At 34.8% G+C, this 18985-nt stretch overlaps 1 protein-coding gene across 2 annotated transcripts in view; it reads left to right on the top strand.

The window, feature by feature from the left end:
• Positions 1-18985, top strand: part of RANBP17 (RAN binding protein 17) — a 431372-nt gene that overhangs the window by 56093 nt on the left and 356294 nt on the right. For both annotated transcript variants that reach the window (XM_025387625.1, XM_025387626.1), the window contains exons 8-12: positions 470-543; positions 2509-2628; positions 4733-4879; positions 5460-5632; positions 10350-10543. In XM_025387625.1, the coding sequence (XP_025243410.1) occupies positions 470-543; positions 2509-2628; positions 4733-4879; positions 5460-5632; positions 10350-10543 (708 nt within the window). The remainder of the gene's footprint in view (positions 1-469; positions 544-2508; positions 2629-4732; positions 4880-5459; positions 5633-10349; positions 10544-18985) is intronic.

The following is an 18985-nucleotide window of genomic DNA, read 5'->3' on the forward strand; positions in this document are numbered from 1 at the left end:
TGATGTCTAAAGTAAAACAATCAAATGAAGAAATATCTAAAGTAAAACAATCAAATGAAGAAATAATATAGGCTATTGTGAATGTAACTATAGCAAAAGAGTTGAAAAGCAGTTGGAATGGAATAGGGTACAGTTTTTTTTTTTTTATTATAAGCTTTTTAGTACTGTTTACTTTTTGATACTGTTTGAATTCTCAATGTTTATATTACTTTATTACAAATGAAAATAGAAGATTCTTCCAGTTCAAACTGTAGTGCTACATAGAAATGAGGAAGAGCCTCACTAGTTAATTTCTCTCTGTATTATTTCAGCTTTCAAAGGAAAATAGCTAGGAATTAAAAATAGGCCTAACTGGAAGGAATGGCCACATGCAGAGGGCTTGGATTTCTCAGTTTGTGTGATATTGTCTTACTTTGTTAAGATCTCTGAATTGAAAGTAATGGTGTTAGAGAATATTTTTTTTCCCCAGTTTTCCTGGAACCAGAAACACTGGATCTTTTCTTCAATTTGTATCATTCACTTCCACCACTACTGTCTCAGTTAGTAAGTAAAAGTCATTCATTACTTCATTAAAAAATACCTGTGATTTTTATCTAATTTAAATAAGGAGTGGTATATATTTACTTCAAAAATTCTGTGTATATATTCAATTGAGTTTACATTTCACAATAAGTTCTTATATTTTCTGGGATGTATACTGCTTAAACTATTTGTCATATTTTTGTTGTGTCAACATTACATAAATTTATTTCATGGGTGAGCCTAGAACCAGTAACTGTTAATTTAGCTCTTGCCCAGCGCCAGGACAACCTCCCAATCTCTAAATATATATTTTTTCCTACTCAGTTCCCATAGGGCCTAAGTCCAGCAGCTGACCACCACACAAGAACTTTCCCTTCTACTACTCTTTAACTCTTCCTCAACCTTGCCTGGTCCATGTCTTAGGTTTGACAGAAGGCTGCACCCTTCAGATCTCTGAATAAGAAAGGAAGGGAATCTACTCACTTGAATTGTGTGCATCAAGCCAGCTATTTATTTGTTTTTTGAATCAGTGTAAATTCTATTGTATGCTTAAAAAGTTCTTGATACTCCGTAGTTACATAGAACTTTGAGACTCTGAGCTCCATCTTTGCGGAGCCTAAAGCAAATATGTCAAGGTTATTAAAAAATTGTAAGTTTAATGTTTAAACTTGCAGAAGTAAAGCTGGGGAGTTCTTATATTGCCATTTTCTGAAAAAACATATTCCAGATCTAAAGTATATATCAGTGATATATATGTTTAGGTATCTTGTTGCCTAAAAGGGAGGAAAGCATTCACAGAAATGTCCTTTAAAAAAAAAACATGTCTTCTCTTGAATCTCGAGTTTAAGGTAGTGCTTTTTAAACTGGGTTTCTTAGGGTACCTCATGTTTCCAGTTGGGGCCACAGCCTTCTGTCTTTCAGTCACAACAGTCTTGCTTTTAGTTGTTTAAAAACCATGGTTTCATGTAATTATGTTTTGGGATAAAACAAAAAAGGTACCAGTGCTTAAAAAATAAAGTAGAAAACATCTGCTTTGAGAGATAGTAACGAACATTTATTGGACATGTCCTATTTATTGTGTGATACTCATCTCACTTAATCCTCAAAGTGGCCCTGAAAGATAAATAATAAAATCCCCACTATGTAGACCCAGAAAAACAGAAAACAGACCCAGATTGACTAAGTGACTTCCCCCAGGGCAACAAAGAAGATATTGGCATTGAGATTCAAACACAGGTCTTTTTTGCCCCCAAGCCCCAGGTGTTTTTAATACACCAGTGGTTCCAGTGCTTGTACTTCTGAGTTTTCTAAGGAGTTTTTTGTTTTTGTTTTTAATTTGGGTTTTAGGTTCTAACGGTAGGGGCTGTGGCAAACTGGAGCACATCTAAAAACGGCATCATTTGATTTTTGTCTCTTTTCTTCCCATAAAGTACCTACCTTTTCCAGCACCATTTTCAGACTGTTTTTTAAGATGCTAATGGATGGTGTAAAATATTCCTTGACCAACTAAATTTGGAATATGCTGGATTAAATTACAGGTTCCCCCACCCCCTCCCACTGGATACCACAGTACATAATGTGCACTGTTTTCCAAACATGCCTATACCACAAAACCATGTTTTTGGTAGAAAACCTGATTCATTAGAAAATGGAACTGGGCATCATAAGCAATTGAGAGCCTATTAAATGTATAGCATGTCCAGGCCTTGAACTGGCAGATTTTGTTAATGAAAGAACATTGGAGGGAAACACATACAAATAGGAATTTTAATGATGGGGTAGAAGGATTGTGGGTGGTGGAAGTGGTTGATGATATTTAGCTTTTATTATTTTTATGTTCTATAATGCTTTTTATATTGCATTATAATGCATTATATTCTATAATGCATTAAGATTAAATTCATTTTAAATGCAAACACTAGTATTCCTTACATGTGGCCACAGTTACTTTGAAAATTGAAATGAAATTTTTTTGGTATTTTTTAGGCACTTTCATGTTTAGTTCAGTTTGCTTCGACGAGAAGGTCCTTATTTAACAGTCCTGAACGTGCCAAGTACCTTGGTAATTTAATTAAGGGAGTAAAAAGGATACTTGAAAACCCTCAGGTATTTATGAAGTAATTTAATACTTAGCATATACAGATACAGTTTTTCAGCTAAAGGCACATAATAAACTCATCATGAATTTATTATGATTCTGGAAGAAAATATTTAGTATCATATTTATCTTCCTTAGAGCTCTTTTTTTTTTTTTTTTGAGATGAAGTCTTGCTCTGTTGCCCAGGCTGGAATGCAGTGGCGCGATCTTGGCTCACTGCAACCTCTGCCTCCTGGATTCGAGCGATTCTCCTGCCTCAGCCTCTTGAGTAGCTGGGATTACAGGCGTGCACCACCACCCCTGCTAATTGTTGTATTTTTATTAGAGACAGAGTTTCAACATGTTGGCCAGGCTGGTCTCGAACTCCTGACCTCTAGTGATCCACCTGCCTTGGCCTCCCAAAGTGCTGGGATTACAGGCATGAGCCACCATGCTCAGCTCTTAGATCTCATTTGTAGTAGAGATGGGTAGTTTTTAAAAATGGTTGTTTTCATGGCTGACTTCTGTGTTTCTCCTGTTTTTTTCTTTTAGGCAAATATGACTAGAGATTATATATCTTACAATGCTTCTGTCTTTTACTATTCTATTACATTTCTTTGTTTGCACTTCTTAAACTACTGAAGTGATTAATTCAGTATGTCCACCTTCTGAACTAGAAGACATAATATAAATGTGGATGTTAATATTGGAGCAAGTGGCCTTAAATTATGAAATAATGTTTTCTTGCCCTCTTGTGGACAAGTAAGAGTTTGTAGATTTTATAATCTTTTCTGCATTAACTTTAGAGCTTCATTGCCAATATTCATTTCAGAGAATTGCAAAGCTGCTATTGAATGATTTTGGATGCTTAGATAAAATATTTTGTTTTACTTTTTATTTTGTTTTTGGTTTAAAATATCTGTAAAATACAGATTTTTAAAGATTAAATGATTTAAGGAGGTTTATCTAATTCTCTTGGTTATTAATTTTGGGGGGTGATATGTAATATCTTTGTTCAATAAGAATGTTCTACAAAAAGCAGTTGTTTTTGCATATCTCAGAAGTACTTTATGGGTTATGCATTTATTTTATCTTTTCAATGTTGGGATAGTTGTGAAATTTTCTGTTTAGCTGATAAAGAGGATTTTACCAATATACTTTAAAGTTTTTAATTTAACTCACTATCATCAACCGATAGGTGGAAGATAATATGCTAATACCTGATAATTTATCTTAAATGATTTTCCAACATCCTTATGTTGATGTTTCATGGCTATAAAAGTTGGTATGAATATTAGGTTGTTTTAGAATCACAGACATGTTTTAAAGATCCATGATTACAAAATTTTTTTGGTTATTTGTCCTTAATAATTAGATTCTATTTTCTGTATATTTCATGGAGCTCGTATGAATGAAATTGCTTAGAGACTTTCAGTTTTACAAAGATATGAATTCTGTTTCATGCCAGCTGCAGTGCATACTAAAACTCTTTTCAAGTAGCTTACAGACAACTGGGCAGGACCTTTTTTGTTCTTTTTTTTAAATCTATCCTCCTCAACTTTAGTTATTTGTTCAGTGTTGTTCCTAACATTGCAGTAATTTGTTTGAATGACTAGAGACGTGGAGAGACACAGAGTTGCTTGAGGGTACAGTGCCTGTAGATACTCAATAAATATTAGTTTAATTCAGAAAATTTCTGTTATTTGTGTGCTAGTATACACCATTTAAGTCTGGTGAGTATTGTTCTTTCCTAGAGTTTACTTTTAATCGTAAATATTTTCCAGGTCCTTTGTTGACTTCTGTTTAAACCACAGTACACACACACACACACACACACACACACACGCTTTTGTGTACTATAATAGCTTCTCAAAAATTATAATTTAGTCATTGTGATGCAGATCTTCTTCCAAGACCTCTACTTTGGATTCTTTATTATTAATCATTGATGACAAAACTAAACCTAGCAGAAATTCCTCTGTTTTTTTACATTATTAACTATCCAGTTGACACAGAGTATTTTAAGTAAGTACCCATGAGAATTGGGAGACTTAAGATGCTTTGAAGTTTTACTGATTTTATTGTCAGTAGGTTGGCTTGTTTTTAAGGCTTTCTTTTTGTCTCATAATTTAGGGTTTGTCTGATCCAGGTAATTATCATGAATTTTGTCGATTTTTGGCTCGCTTAAAGACAAATTATCAGCTGGGAGAATTAGTTATGGTGAAGGAATATCCTGAAGTTATTAGATTGATTGCTAATTTTACCATTACTAGCCTACAGGTAGGTAAAAATATGTAATTATATTAAACTGTAGCCAGTTTTAAAAAACTTCCTGGTAAGGGTTGGTGGGGGTATTTTAAAAGTATCTATGAATTTGATTACTTTGCTGGAAATGTTAATTGCAGAGTTTTAGGTAAAAAAGTTCATTGCAATGTATATAATAAAAATTGAGAAGCTACTTAAATATCTAATAATTGAAGAATGGCTTGAGAAACTATAATAAAATCTATGTGAAGAAATAAAATTTTTGCAGATTATACTATAGAAAAGTTTTTTTTATAAGTTTAAGGGAGAGGTTATGAAACCATATTTTTCACATGATATCAACTCTGAAAAATATTTATGGAATGATTAGAGGGAAGTAGAGTCATATTTTAATGTTACTCCAGGTGGTAAAATAATAGAGTTGTTGGTTTCTTTATACTGTTTTGCATTTACAAATTTACTATATTAAGTGTTCATTAGTTATATGATAAGAATAAAAGTTAATTTAAAAATGTATGTTTAGTAACTTTGTTCTGTAATTCTTGTTGTAGGAAGATGTAATATTTTAAATAACTTCTGCTTTATTTCTTTGTAGCATTGGGAATTTGCTCCTAACAGTGTTCATTATTTATTAACTCTGTGGCAAAGGATGGTAGCATCTGTTCCTTTTGTGAAATCAACTGAACCCCATCTATTAGACACTTATGCACCAGAAATCACGAAGGCCTTTATCACTTCTCGGTTGGAATCTGTTGCCATAGTTGTGAGGTATTCAAAAACTAAATGTTTTTGTTGTATTTCCTTTAGATACTTGGAATTTTTTAAGATAAAGGTATAAATTTAAAATTCACCCTTTTTAGTGTACAGTTGTATGATTTCTGACAAGTGCACACAGTTGTATAACTACCATCACAATCAAGATATAGAATAGTTCCATCAACCCAGAAAGTTATTTTGGCTCCCTTTTCAGTCAGCCCCTCTCCTCACCCTCATCTCTGGCAGTTACTGATCTGTTTTGTGTCCCTGTGATTTTTTTTTTTTTTTTTTTGCCTTTTCCAGAATGTTTTATAAATGAAATTATACAGTATGCAGCTTTTTAGTCTGATTTTTTTCCACTTAGCATAATGCATTTGAGATTCCTCTGTGTTGTGTTAGTGCTTTCCTTTCATTGCTGAGCAGTATTCCATTTTGTGGATATATCAGTTTGTTTACCAATTCACCTGTTGCTGGACATTTGAGTTGTTTATGTTTTTGGCAGTTGTAAATAAAACTGTGTAAATACTCCTGCACAGATTTTGTACGAACATAAGTTTTTGTTTCTCCTGGGTAAATACCTAGGTGTGGGATTCCTGGGATGCATGTTAAGCATGTATTTTACTTCATAAGAAGCTGCCAAACTATTTTCCAAAGTGGCTGTACTATTTTGCATTCCTGCTCGCAATGTATGAAAGACTCAGTTGTTCTGTGTTCTCACTAGCAGTTGATATTGTTAGTTTGAAAAAATTGTACTTATTCTGATGGGTGTGTAGTGGTACCTTATTGTGGTTTTCCCTTAATGACTAATAATATTGAGCATATTTTCATGCACTTATTTACCATCTGTATGTATTCATTGGTAATGTGCTAGTCAAACCCTTTTCCCATTTTTTAATTAGGTTGTATATTTTCTTATATTAAGATTTGAGCACTCCGTATATTTTCTTCACAAGTCTTTCTGTTATGTGTTTGCAAATATTTTCTCTGTTGTTTACCTTTTCATTTTCTTTTTTTTATTATTATTACACTTTTAAGTTCTAGGGTACATGTGCACAATGTCTTGCCACACTGTCTTCCACAATGGTTGAAGTAATTTACACTCCCACCAGCAGTGTAAAAGTGATCCTATTTCTCCACATCCTCTCCAGCATCTGTTGTTTCCTGACTTTTTAATGATCACCATTCTAACTGGCATGAGATGTTATCTCATTGTGGTTTTGATTTGCATTTCTTTGATGACCAGTGATGATGAGCATTTTTTCATATGTCTGTTGGCTGCATAAATGTCTTCTTTTGAGAAGTGTCTGTTCATATCCTTTGCCCACTTTTTGATGGGGTTGTTTGTTTTTTTCTTGTAAATTTGTTTGGGTTCTTTGTAGATTCTGGATATTAGCCCTTTGTCAGATGGGTAGATTGCAAAGATTTTCTCCCATTCTGTAGGTTGCCCGTTCACTCTGATGATAGTTTATTTTGCTGTGCCGAAGCTCTTTAGTTTAATTAGATCCCATTTGTCTATTTTGGCTTTTGTTGCCATTACTTTTGGTATTTTAATCATGAAGTCTTTGCCCATGCCTATGTCCTGAGTGGTATTGCCTAGGTTTTCTTCTAGGGTTTTTATTGTTTTAGGTCTTACAATTAAGTCTTTAATGCATCTTGAGTTAATTTTTGTATAAGGTGTAAGGAGGGATCCAGTTTTAGCTTTCTATGTATGACTAGCCAGTTTTCCCAGCACCATTTTTTAAATAGGGAATCCTTTCCTCATTGCTTGTTTTTGTCAGGTTTGTCAAAGATCAGGTGGTTGTAGATGTGTAGTGTTATTTCTGAGGCCTCTGTTCTGTTCCATTGGTCTATATCTCTGTTTTGGTACCAGTACCATGCTGTTTTGGTTACTGTAGCCTTGTAGTATAGTTTGAAGTCAGGTAGCATGATGCCTTCAGCTTTGTTCTTTTTGCTTAGGATTGTCTTGGCTATGCAGGCTCTTTTTTGGTTCCATATGAACTTTAAAGTAGTTTTTTCCAATTTTGTGAAGAAAGTCAGTGGTAGCTTGATGGGGATAGCATTGAATCTATAAATTACCTTGAGTGTTATGGCCATTTTCACAATATTGATTCTTCCTATTCATGAGCATGGAATGTTTTATCAAGGTTCATAGCTTCCTTGCATTGGTTTAGAACATGCTCCTTTAGCTCGAGAAGTTGGTTATTACTGACCTTCTGAAACCTACTTCTGTCAACATGTCAAACTCAGTCTCCGTCCACTTTTGTTCCCTTGCTTGTGAGGAGCTGCAAGGAGGAGAAGCAGCACTCTGTTTTTTGGAATTTTCAGCTTTTCTGCTCTGGTTTCGCCCCATCTTTGTGGTTTTATCTACCTTTGGTCTTTGATGTTGGTGACCTACCGATGGGGTTTCTGTATGGATGTCCTTTTTGTTGATGTTGATGCTATTCCTCTCTGTTTGTTAGTTTTCCTTCTAACAGACCCCTCAGCTGCAGGTCTGTTGGAGTTTGCTGGAGTTCCACTCCAGACCCTGTTTGCCTGGGCATCACCAGTGGAGGCTGCAGAACAGCAAATATTGCTGCCTGATCCTTCCTCTGGAAGCTTTGTCCTAGAGGGTCACCTTCCTGTTTGAGGTGTCTGTCGGCCCCTACTGGGAGGTGTTTCCCAGTCAGGCTACACGGGAGTCAGGGACCTGCTTAAGGAGGCAGTGTGTTCGTTCTCAAAGCTCGAACGCTGTGCTGAGAGAACCACTGCTCTCTTCAGAGCTGTCAGACAGAGATGTTAAAGTCTGCAGAAGCTATCTGCTGCCTTTTGTTCTGCAATGCCCTGCCCCAGAGGTGAAATCTATAGAGGCAGTAAGCCTTGCTGAGTTGCAGTGGGCTTCGCCCAGTCTATGCTTTGTTTACACTTGTGAGCTACTCAAGCCTCAGCAATGGCGAATGCCCCTCCCCCCATCAAGCTGCAGTGTCGCAATTCGATCTCAGACTGTCGCACTAGCAGTGAGCAAGGCTCCGTGCACGTGGGACCCGCCTAGCCAGGCATGGGAGGATATCCCCTGGTCTGCGGATTGCTAAGACAGTGAGAAAAGCACAGCATTTGGTCAGAAGTGTACTGTTTCTGCAGATACAGTCTGTCACAGCTTCCCTTTGCTAGGAAAGGGAAATCCCCCTACCCCTTGAGCTTCCTGGGTGAGGCGACGCCCTGCCCTGCTTCAGCTTGCCCTCCGTGGGCTGCACCCACTGTCCAGCCAGTCCCAGTGAGATGAACCAGGTACCTCAGTTGGAAATGCAGAAATCACCCATCTTCTGCATCAGTCTCGCTGGGAGCTGCAGACTGGAGCTGTTCCTATTTGGCCATCTTGGAAGCCCTCTCCCTTTTCATTTTCTTAACAGAGTCTTTAGAAGAGCAGAATTTTTAAGTTTTGACGAAGTCCAGTGCTTTATTTTTTCTTTTAAGTGTTATGTTTTAGTTGTTATACCTATGGAAACTAACCCAGTGTCACAGAGATTTTCTTTTATTTTCTCTTAGAATTTACATTTTAGTCTGTGATTTCTTTCAGGCTAATTTTTGTGTATTAGCTGATATAAGGCTAGTTCTTTCTTTTTTCTTTTTTTTTTTTTTTTTTGGCATATAGCTGACCAGTTATTTCAACATCGTTTGTGTAGCAAACTATCCTTTCTTCATTGAATTGTTTTTATGCTTTTGTCAGAAATTAATATACCACATACATGTGGTTCTATTTCTGGACTCTGTCTTCATTAATCTATGTGTCTGTTTTTTCACCAGTACCCTGTCTTGATTAGATTTATAATAAGCTTTGAAACCAGATAGTATGAGTTCTGTAAGTGGCTTTTCTCTTTCAAAATTGTTTTCGCAATTCTCCTTTCTTTGCTTTTTCGTATATATGTTTGAATCAGTTTCTCAGTTTCTACAAAGAAGTTCTTCTGGGATTTTGACTGGGATTGCATTGAAACTATAGATTAACTTGGGGAAAGAATTGACATCTCAACAATATTGAGTCGCTTAGTCTCTGAGCGTGTCTGTCTTTTATTTAGCTCTTCTCTGATTTCTTTCATCAAACGTTTTATGGTTTGTAGCCTAAAGATCTTGCATACGTTTGGGTAGATTTAATTGATAGTTTATGTTTCCTATTGCCTACCGTTTTTTAAATTTCAATTTCTGGTTGTTCACTGCCAATATATACTAATACCCATCATTTTGTACGTTGACCTTGCATGCTATGACCTTAGTAAACTTACTTATTAGTTTGAATAGCATTTTTATGTTTCTAAAAATATTTTCTATTTACATAATCATGCCATCTTGAGATATAGACAGTTTTATTTTTTACCTACTAATACATTTTATTTTTTATTTCTTTTTGGTTTTTTTTAGAGACAGAGTCTCGCTCTGTCACCCCAGCTGGAGTGCAGTGGCGTGATCTTAGCTTACTGCAACCTCCGCCTCCCAAGTTCAAGCAGTTCTCATGCCTCAGCCTGCTGCGTAGCTGGGATTACAGGTGTGTGCCACCATGCCCAGCTAATTTTTGTATTTTTAGAGTCGGGATTTCACTATGTTGGCCCGGCTGTTCTCAAACTCCTGGCCCCAGGTGATCCTCCTGCCTCTGTCTTTTATTCCTTTATTATAGAATTTTTATTTAACATAAAGTTTACTTGTGGTGAATAAAAGTCCTTCACATTCTAATGCTGTCTGCAAACTTATTCTGTGTTTGCAGAGATCACTTAGATGATCCACTGGATGATACTGCCACTGTGTTTCAGCAGTTGGAGCAGTTGTGCACTGTCAGCAGATGTGAATATGAAAAGACATGTGCTCTTCTTGTGCAGTTATTCGACCAAAATGCACAGAATTACCAAAAACTTCTGCATCCATCTTCTGGTGTAACTGTGGACATCACCATTCAGGAAGGTCAGTAAACTTAATATGATTACTGAGTATTATGTTGAATATTAAGTAACATCAATAATCACTTTAATAGTTTTACTGCAAATTATTTTTATGTATTTTCCTCAATTCCTGGTCCCCTAATAAACCACTCATTTTATTAAACTCCTGTGTATATTGGTAATTTGTTGGTTGATTTTTTTTCTTTCAGTTTTCCTCTGTAAAATTCATAGGATATACGTCTCTCTGGAATCAATATCAAGAAAAATTGATAATGGCCCTTGAGCAGATAGTTTATGAACATAACTATCGTAACTGGTTATGTTTTCTTCTTTGCGGTACTTGATTGCAAACTCAGAACCCAATTTCAGCCAAAAAAAGTATATAATATATCATTATGATTTTGCTTTTATGTATTAGCCTTCATTATGGCTTTACTATTAATTTTATTCTTCAATTTCTTCTTTATTTTGTTTTTAATCCTTTATTGTTGGAGGAGGTATTTATTTCTGTATATCCTTTTAGGTCATTTTAAGAACATAAGGAGTAAAAATAAATACGTTTTTCCGATTTTGTTGATAAGATGCACTATGGGAATGGAAATTTCTAGGAGAAAGCACTTTATAGTTCTGAAGCTGTTTTTCGTATTTGTATATCTTGTATTGGAAAGTGAGTTTAGTAAGGGATCATAATCAAATTTACTTCCAGTGATTTCCCATTTTAACTTTAAAAAATTTTTTTAGAAGATTATCCTTCATATTTGAATAATGTTTTTTAAAAATGCCTTTTGTTTATTATCTGTCCATCTTGCATTAAGTCACACAGTACTGCTGAGGGGCTAGTGTGAGATAATCTTCTCTACTTCAGTGTGCTTTTTCTTTTATTGGGATCTTATTTGTAAATTAAATGGGGGAGAACTAACACTTTTGCAGCATTTAGTCTCTTCATTATTGACTTATTCTTCTAGAAGAGTTTTGAAAGTTATTAAATATCAAATTCATATTAAAGGATATTTGTATATATTGAGACATACAGAATAGCAGTAACTACAGACACCATTACCTCGCTTAAAGATTAGATCATTGGGCCGGGCGTGGTGGCTCAAGCCTGTAATCCCAGCACTTTGGGAGGCCGAGACGGGCGGATCACGAGGTCAGGAGATGGAGACCATCCTGGCTAACACAGTGAAACCCCGTCTCTACTAAAAAAATACAAAAAACTAGCCGGGTGAGGTGGCGGGCGCCTGTGGTCCCAGCTACTTGGGAGGCTGAGGCAGGAGAATGGCGTGAACCCGGGAGGCGGAGCTTGCAGTGAGCTGAGATCCGGCCACTGCACTCCAGCCTGGGCAACAGAGCGAGACTCCATCTCAACAACAACAACAACAACAACAACAAAAAAAGATTAGATCATTGCCAATACCTTTGCAGCATTTTTTGTTCCTCTTTCCAAATCTGTCCTCTTTCCTATCAGCAGAAAATACTTAACAATCTTGAATTTTGTGTTTATCAATTCATGCCTTTACTTCAGTTTTACCATGTGTATGCATTCTGAAAATAATACATGATACTGCATATTTCTCAACTTTATACAAATGGAATCATACTATATTTTTTCTTTGACAACTTTATTCTTATCATTTCTCAGTATTTTATTTTTGACAGCTCATATTGATGCATATAGCTATAGTTGCTTCATTTTCAGTGCCATGCACTGTTACGTTGTTTGAATGTACCTCAGTTTATTTGTGCATTCTCTTGTTAATAGGTATTTGTTTTCTGGTTTTTGCTAATAAAATCAGTGCTCCTATAACAATTGTTGTGTATATCCATTACATATTCAGCTTTAGTAGGTACTGTTAAACTGTTTTACAAAGTGATTGTACTACTTGACATCCTACCAATAGTGTTTAGGTGTTCCCATCTATCTCTATCAGGAAGTGGCAAATTTTTTCTTAAAGTGCCAAATTGTAAATGTTTTAGGTCTCTGTCACAACTACTCAAGTCTGCCTTTGTAGCTAGGAAGCAGCCATAGACCGTACTCGTGTCTGTGTTTCAGTGAAGTTTTATTTACAAAATCAGGAGGCTGTCTTATAGACTGTAGTTTGCTGACCTGGACCTAGATTCTTGCCAGCAGCTCATATTATTATACCTACATTTTTAATGATCTAGTTGAGAATAATATACCTCATGGGTTTACTTTTCACTCTGCTGATTATTAAGTTCAGTATTGTTTCATGTTTATTGATTGTTGTGTCATCATCAGTGAAGTGTATGTCCATCTCTTTTGTTCATTTCCACCTCACCACTGGATCGCTTTCTTTCACTGATTTTTAGGAGTCTTTTATGTATTTTGACATTAATCATTTAGGTTTTTGAATTGTAAATATCACTGCCAAATTTGTGACTGTCTGCTGCATATCATTTTAGTGTGATATTTTTATTTTCGTATCAAACTTGATTTTGATTAATTCACAAAATGTTTTTTGAAGAGGTAATGTATTTCATTGTGCAAAAATTAAAAAAAAATAAAATGTGTTCTGTTCCACTACTCTGTCCTCCCTTTCTTCACTCTAGCAAGTAGTTATTATAGTTTTGCATGTCTTTCCAAAGTTTGTATGTGCATATGCAAACAGTTATAAATATGTAAATTCTTACCTCTCTTATTTGCATAGAATACAGCATACCATACTCACTGCTCTACTTCTTGCTTTTTTCATTTAAAGTGTTTAATGAATATTTTCTGATATAGAGAGAACTCTTATTTTTTATAGATATATACATAATATTTTACATTTTGAATATATCATTATTTAACCATTCCATCCACTGTTGACAATGATGTGAGTGATTTACAATCTTTTCCTATTAAAAGTATTCCTATACAGATAAACCTTGTACATGTCATTTCATGTATATATGAATTTATAAATTTCTCCTAGTGGAATTGCTGTTGGGTGGAAGTTTATTTTTATTTATTTTTATTTTTTGAGAGGTTGTCTCGCTCTGTCTCCCAGGCTGGAGTGCAGTGGCGTGATCTCGGCTCACTGCAAGCTCCGCCTCCCGGGTTTACACCATTCTCCTGCCTCAGCCTCCCGAGTAGCTGGGACTACAGGCGCCCGCCACCTCGCCCGGCTAGTTTTTTGTATTTTTAGTAGAGACGGGGTTTCACCATGTTAGCCAGGATGGTCTCGATCTCCTGACCTTGTGATCCGCCCGTCTCGGCCTCCCAAAGTGCTGGGATTACAGGCTTGAGCCACCGCGCCCGGCCTAGGTGGAAGTTTAATGTATTTGTAATTTTGCAAATGTTGTCCAGTTGTTTTCTGTAAGGAGTATACCATTTACTTGTCCACTAGAAATGTATGAGATGATTTCCATGTATCCTTCATAGGACAATTTTTTTTATTATACTTTAAGTTCTGGGATACATGTGCAGAACGTGCAGGTTTGTTACATAGGTATACATGTGCCATGGTGGTTTGCTGCACCCATCAACCTGTCATCTACATTAGGTATTTCTTTGAATTCTTGGCAGTCCTGTGTGTGACAAATGGTTTCTCAGTATAATTTAACTTTTGCATTTATCTTGTCAGTGAGGTTGTGCATTGTTTAAATTTAAATAAGAGCCATTTGATCTTGTTTTTTGGTCAATGAACAGTTCATTTCCTTTGCCATTTTTCTATTGGGTTGTTGGTCGTTTTTTTCTCCTTGATTTCTAAGAGCTTTTTACAGTTTGAAAGTGAGCCCCTTGTCTATGATCAGAGTTGCAAATATCTTTTTTCCCTTTTTGCTTAGCATATGTTTTAGAGATTCAAATATGTTGTGCATATTTTGTTTCTTTTTGTTGTTACATAGTATTCCATAGTATGGCCTTACCATTATCCATTCACCAGCTGATGGACTTTGAATTACACTTCCAGTTTTTGGCTTTTGCAAATAATGATGTTATTAACATTTTTAGACAAGTCTTTGTAGAAGAAATTTGCATTTCTTTTGGATAGGTACCTAAGATGAGTGCTAGGTCATATGGTAAATGCAAGTTTAATGTTGTAAGATACTACTAAACAGTTTTATGAAGTGGATGTATCATTTTTCATTCCCATTAACACTGTATGAGAGTTTCACTTACTCTGCATCCTTGCCATCGTTTGCTATCTATTTTCTTTAGGCACTCTACTTGGTGTCTAGTGTTGTCTCGTTGTGGTTATAATTTGCATTTCCCTAATGATGTTAAACATCTTTTCTATTCTTTTTTGCCACCTGTATTTCTTATTTTGTGAGAAGTCTGTTGCCCATTTTTAAATTGAATTGTTGGCTCTTTTGTATGTGTTATGGAATTGTAAGAGTGCTTTATATGCTCTATATTCTGTATACAATCTCTTTTTCACATATATATTTTACAAATATTTTCTCCCAGTCTATGGTTTATCTTCTTAACTGTTTTTCAAAGGTGAAAAGTTTTTAATTTTGATGGTCTACTTTTTCACTTTTTTCTTTATGGCTTGAGGTTTTTGTGTTTATGAAATCTTTACTAACCTAATGCTATGAAGACTTCTATGATTTCCATAAGTTTAATAGTTTCAGCTATTATGTTGAGGCCTGTGATCCATTTGGTATTCATTTTTGTGAATGTTGTGAGTTAAGGGTCAAGGCTTACAGTTATCCAGTTGTTCTAACACCATTTGTAGAAAAGACTGTCTTTCTCCCCCATTGAATTACCATGACACCTTGGTCAAAAATCAATTGACCATAAAGTGCTAGGGTCTATTATTGGAGTTTTTGTTCTGTACCACTGATCTATATATGTTTATCCTTATGCTAATACTATATTGGCTTGATTACTGTAGCTTTAATAATTCTTGAAATCAGGTAATATAAATTCTTTAACTTTTTTTTTTCAAAACAGTTTTGGCTATTCTAGGTCTTTTCCTTTACTAATTAATTTTAGCATCAGCTTCTCAGTTTCTTCAAAGTAGGTGCTAGAATTTTGGTAGGGTTTACCTCAATCTATACATCAGTTTGGGCCAGCTTAACAACATTGAGGCTTGCAGTTCATAAGCATTTGGTTTTCTTTGCACTTTTTTATTGTTTTCAGTGTACAATTATTGAAATTGTTCACTGAGTTTATTCCTGTATATTTTGATGCTATTGTAAATTTCCTGATTATGCTCTGCTACTCTGTTAAACCAGAATTGAATTTTGTCTTTGTGCCTTATAACTTTGCTAAATTTATTAGTTTTAATAACAATTTCATAGATTCTTAGGATTGTCTATGTGATCATGTTGTCTGCAAGTAAAGATAGTTTTATGTCATCTTTCCAGTCTCGATGCCTTATATTTATTTTTCTTGCCTTATTCTACTGGTAGGATTTTCAGTACAGTGTTGAATAAAAGTGTTAAGACGGGAACATTCTTGCCTTGTTCCTGTTTGTACATAGAAAGCATTGAGCATTTTACCGTTGAGTATGATGTTATCTGTGTGCTATTTGAAGACATTCGTAAGTTTGAGGAAGTTCTCTTCAATTCCTTAGGGTGTTTATAATGATAGCGTATTATTTTGGGGTTTTAAAATAGACCTTTTATGCATCTATTCAAATGACTTTTTTCCTTTATTTTACGAATGTAGTGAATTACGTTAATTGATTTTTCGATGTGAAAGCAGCCTTGCATTCTCTGGATAAATCCTACTTGGTCATAATATAATGTTTCTTTAGAAATTGTTAAATTCAATTTGCAACACTTTTGTTATTGTATATCAGTATTTATGAAGGATATTGGTTTGTAGTTTTCTTGTGGTGATTTTGCCTGGTTTGGGTAACATGGTAATACTGGCTTCATAAAATGAGTCAGGTACTGTTCCCTCTTCCTCCTGTATCTTCTGAAAGAATTTGTGTAGTAATGCTAGTATTTCTTCTTTAAGAGTGGTAGAATTCATCTGTAAAGCCAGTGGGCCAAGAGGGTTTATAATTGTGAATTCATTTTCTTTAATCAGCATAGAAATATTCAAATTTTCTGTTTCCCTTGGAGTCAAATTTGGTCATTTGTGTCTTTCAAGGAATTTACTCAATGTTTCTATGTATTGGAATAAAATTATTCTTAATATTCCATTGTTATTAATATCTCCAGAAATTGAAGTTGAGATTGATAATTTTGTCATTTTTTTTTTTTTTGCTCTGAATGATCCAACTAGGTTTTCATCACTTTTGTTGATATTTTCAGAGAACCATTTTTAGTTTCATTGATCTGCTTTATTCTTTCTTCATTTTCTATTTCATTGATTTTTTTCAGCTTTATTTATTTATTTTTTTGCCTTATACTTGCTTTGGATGTTATTTAATATTCCTTTTCTCATTCTGGGTGTAGACTCCAGATCTTTGAGTTTTAGATTTTTGGTCTTTTCTAATAAAAACATTTAAAGCTATAAATTTTTCTTTAAACATTAGTTTAGTTGGATCCCACAAGTTTTGTGATTTTATTTTTATTTTCATTTAAAGATAATTTCTAATTTAATTGTTATTTCTTTGTTCTTTGTGAATTTTTGGATTGTTTAGAAGTGTGCTTTTAAGTTGCAAATATTTGGTGTTTTCCTAGTTATCGTTACTGATTTTTAAATTTTACCTTGGTCAAATGTCATTTTATGTAATTTCAGTCTTTCTATATTTATTAAGACTTGTCATATGACCCAGAATATGGTCTATCCTGGCAAACATAGCATATACACTTGAAAAGAATATGTATTTTGTTATCGTTGAGTGTAATATTATGTAAGTATAAATTAAGGTAATAATGTTCATATATTCTTTGTTTTTATTGATTTTTTTTTTTGTCTATTTCTTTTGTTTGCAGAGAGAGGGGTGTTAAAATATCCAAATATGATTGTGGAATTATTTATATTCTAATTCCTTAAATTTTTGCATCACATAAACATTTGTAATTGTTATGTCTTCCTGATTAATTGACCTTTTCTCTTGAAATCTGTCTTACCTGATATTACTGTAACCACTGTCTTCTTATGCTTACTGTTCATGTAGTATATCTTTCTCCATCCATTTACTTCCTGTCTGCCTGTGTCTTTATATTTAAATTGTGTCTCTTGTAGGTGGTATATAGTTGTTCCCTTTTTAAAAATCCATTCTGACCATCTCTTTTAATTGGAGTGTTTAGTTCATTTGCTAGATGGAGGTGGGGACACCAACTTAATTCCATTTAAATTATTTCCTTAGAATGAGGTTTTCATATCACACTGGTAGTCTGTATTTAGTCCACAAACCATCTGAGGTCTGACTTAGAGGTTTTTTCCTCCTGTTCACTTAGCAGTGTGGTCAAGTCAGACAGGTTTCTGTGTTGTCTTTCTCTGTTTAGGACAGATTTTTTCCCCCAGTTTGTATTTTCATTTAGGGTGTAACTCTTTGCATCAGCTTTTTTGGACTTCTCACATTGGGCTTGTCCTAGGCTTTTTCCTTTGGCCATTAGAGGAGAAGCTCAAACTTTCTAGTTGTGTCTGTGCCTATGTATCTAAATTTCAGCCTTCATATTATTTTTGGACATTGAGGATTATTTTGCTCTTCTCCTAGCTCAGTAGTACATTTGGTACTTTTGTGCAAATTAGAAAAATGTTCCATTTCATCCAGGCCAGTGCAACAGCATCCTAGAGTAAATAGATTGGTGAGTAGAATACAGGCTGGATTTCAGTCCCAACTTGTCCTTTCAGTTGAGTATCTTTACAAGTGGCCCTGTAAGCTTGTCTTGTAGTGTTACTGTTTTTGTTTTGACTGATGACACAATGACAGTCTTTTGTCATTTCAGATTTGTGTTCTGTGTGCAGACATTAATTTGGATTATGTTATTTTATAATTTGGATTGTGTTTAGCCAGCTACCTATAAAATTACATTTTTTAAAAAATATATAACACAGACAATTAGTGTTTGGTTCTTCAGAAGCAGAGTTAGTAATAACTTCAGTGTGGTCAGCTAGATCTCTGAAAGGCCTTTTAGCTGCAAAACAGTCAGATCCTGGGCTTACAGTAAGTACATGAAATTTCTTAGTTTTTTTTTTTTTTTCTTCCCACTCTGCTCTCTGATTCACTGTCTCTCCTTTCTCTGACCTCTTCCCTCCCAACCTCTCCCATCACCCAGATCAAAAAGTGAACTTTAATCAGAGTGGGACGGGTCAAACAGCAAACAAGGGCAAAAAACAGGGTTGTTCTCAAAGACAGATTATCAATATCAATGATAAAATTGGTGACAAAGCCTTAGGCGGGTAGCAAGATAGGTGTGCCAATCTGAGACTCTTGTATTAAGTTGAACCCTCAAAAGGGTATAACATGGTTCTAAATTTGTAGATACCCTGGCTTCCAGCAGAAGGGAATTAAAACCTTCTCCAAAGGATAGCAACCATAATATAGGGCCTTGGAAATCCTGTAGATTAAGATAAACAAGTGTTCATAATAAACAAAAACAATAAAAGCCA

The sequence above is a fragment of the Theropithecus gelada genome, chromosome 6, assembly GCF_003255815.1.
Source record: "Theropithecus gelada isolate Dixy chromosome 6, Tgel_1.0, whole genome shotgun sequence".
In the NCBI taxonomy this organism is placed as follows: Eukaryota; Metazoa; Chordata; class Mammalia; order Primates; family Cercopithecidae; genus Theropithecus; species Theropithecus gelada.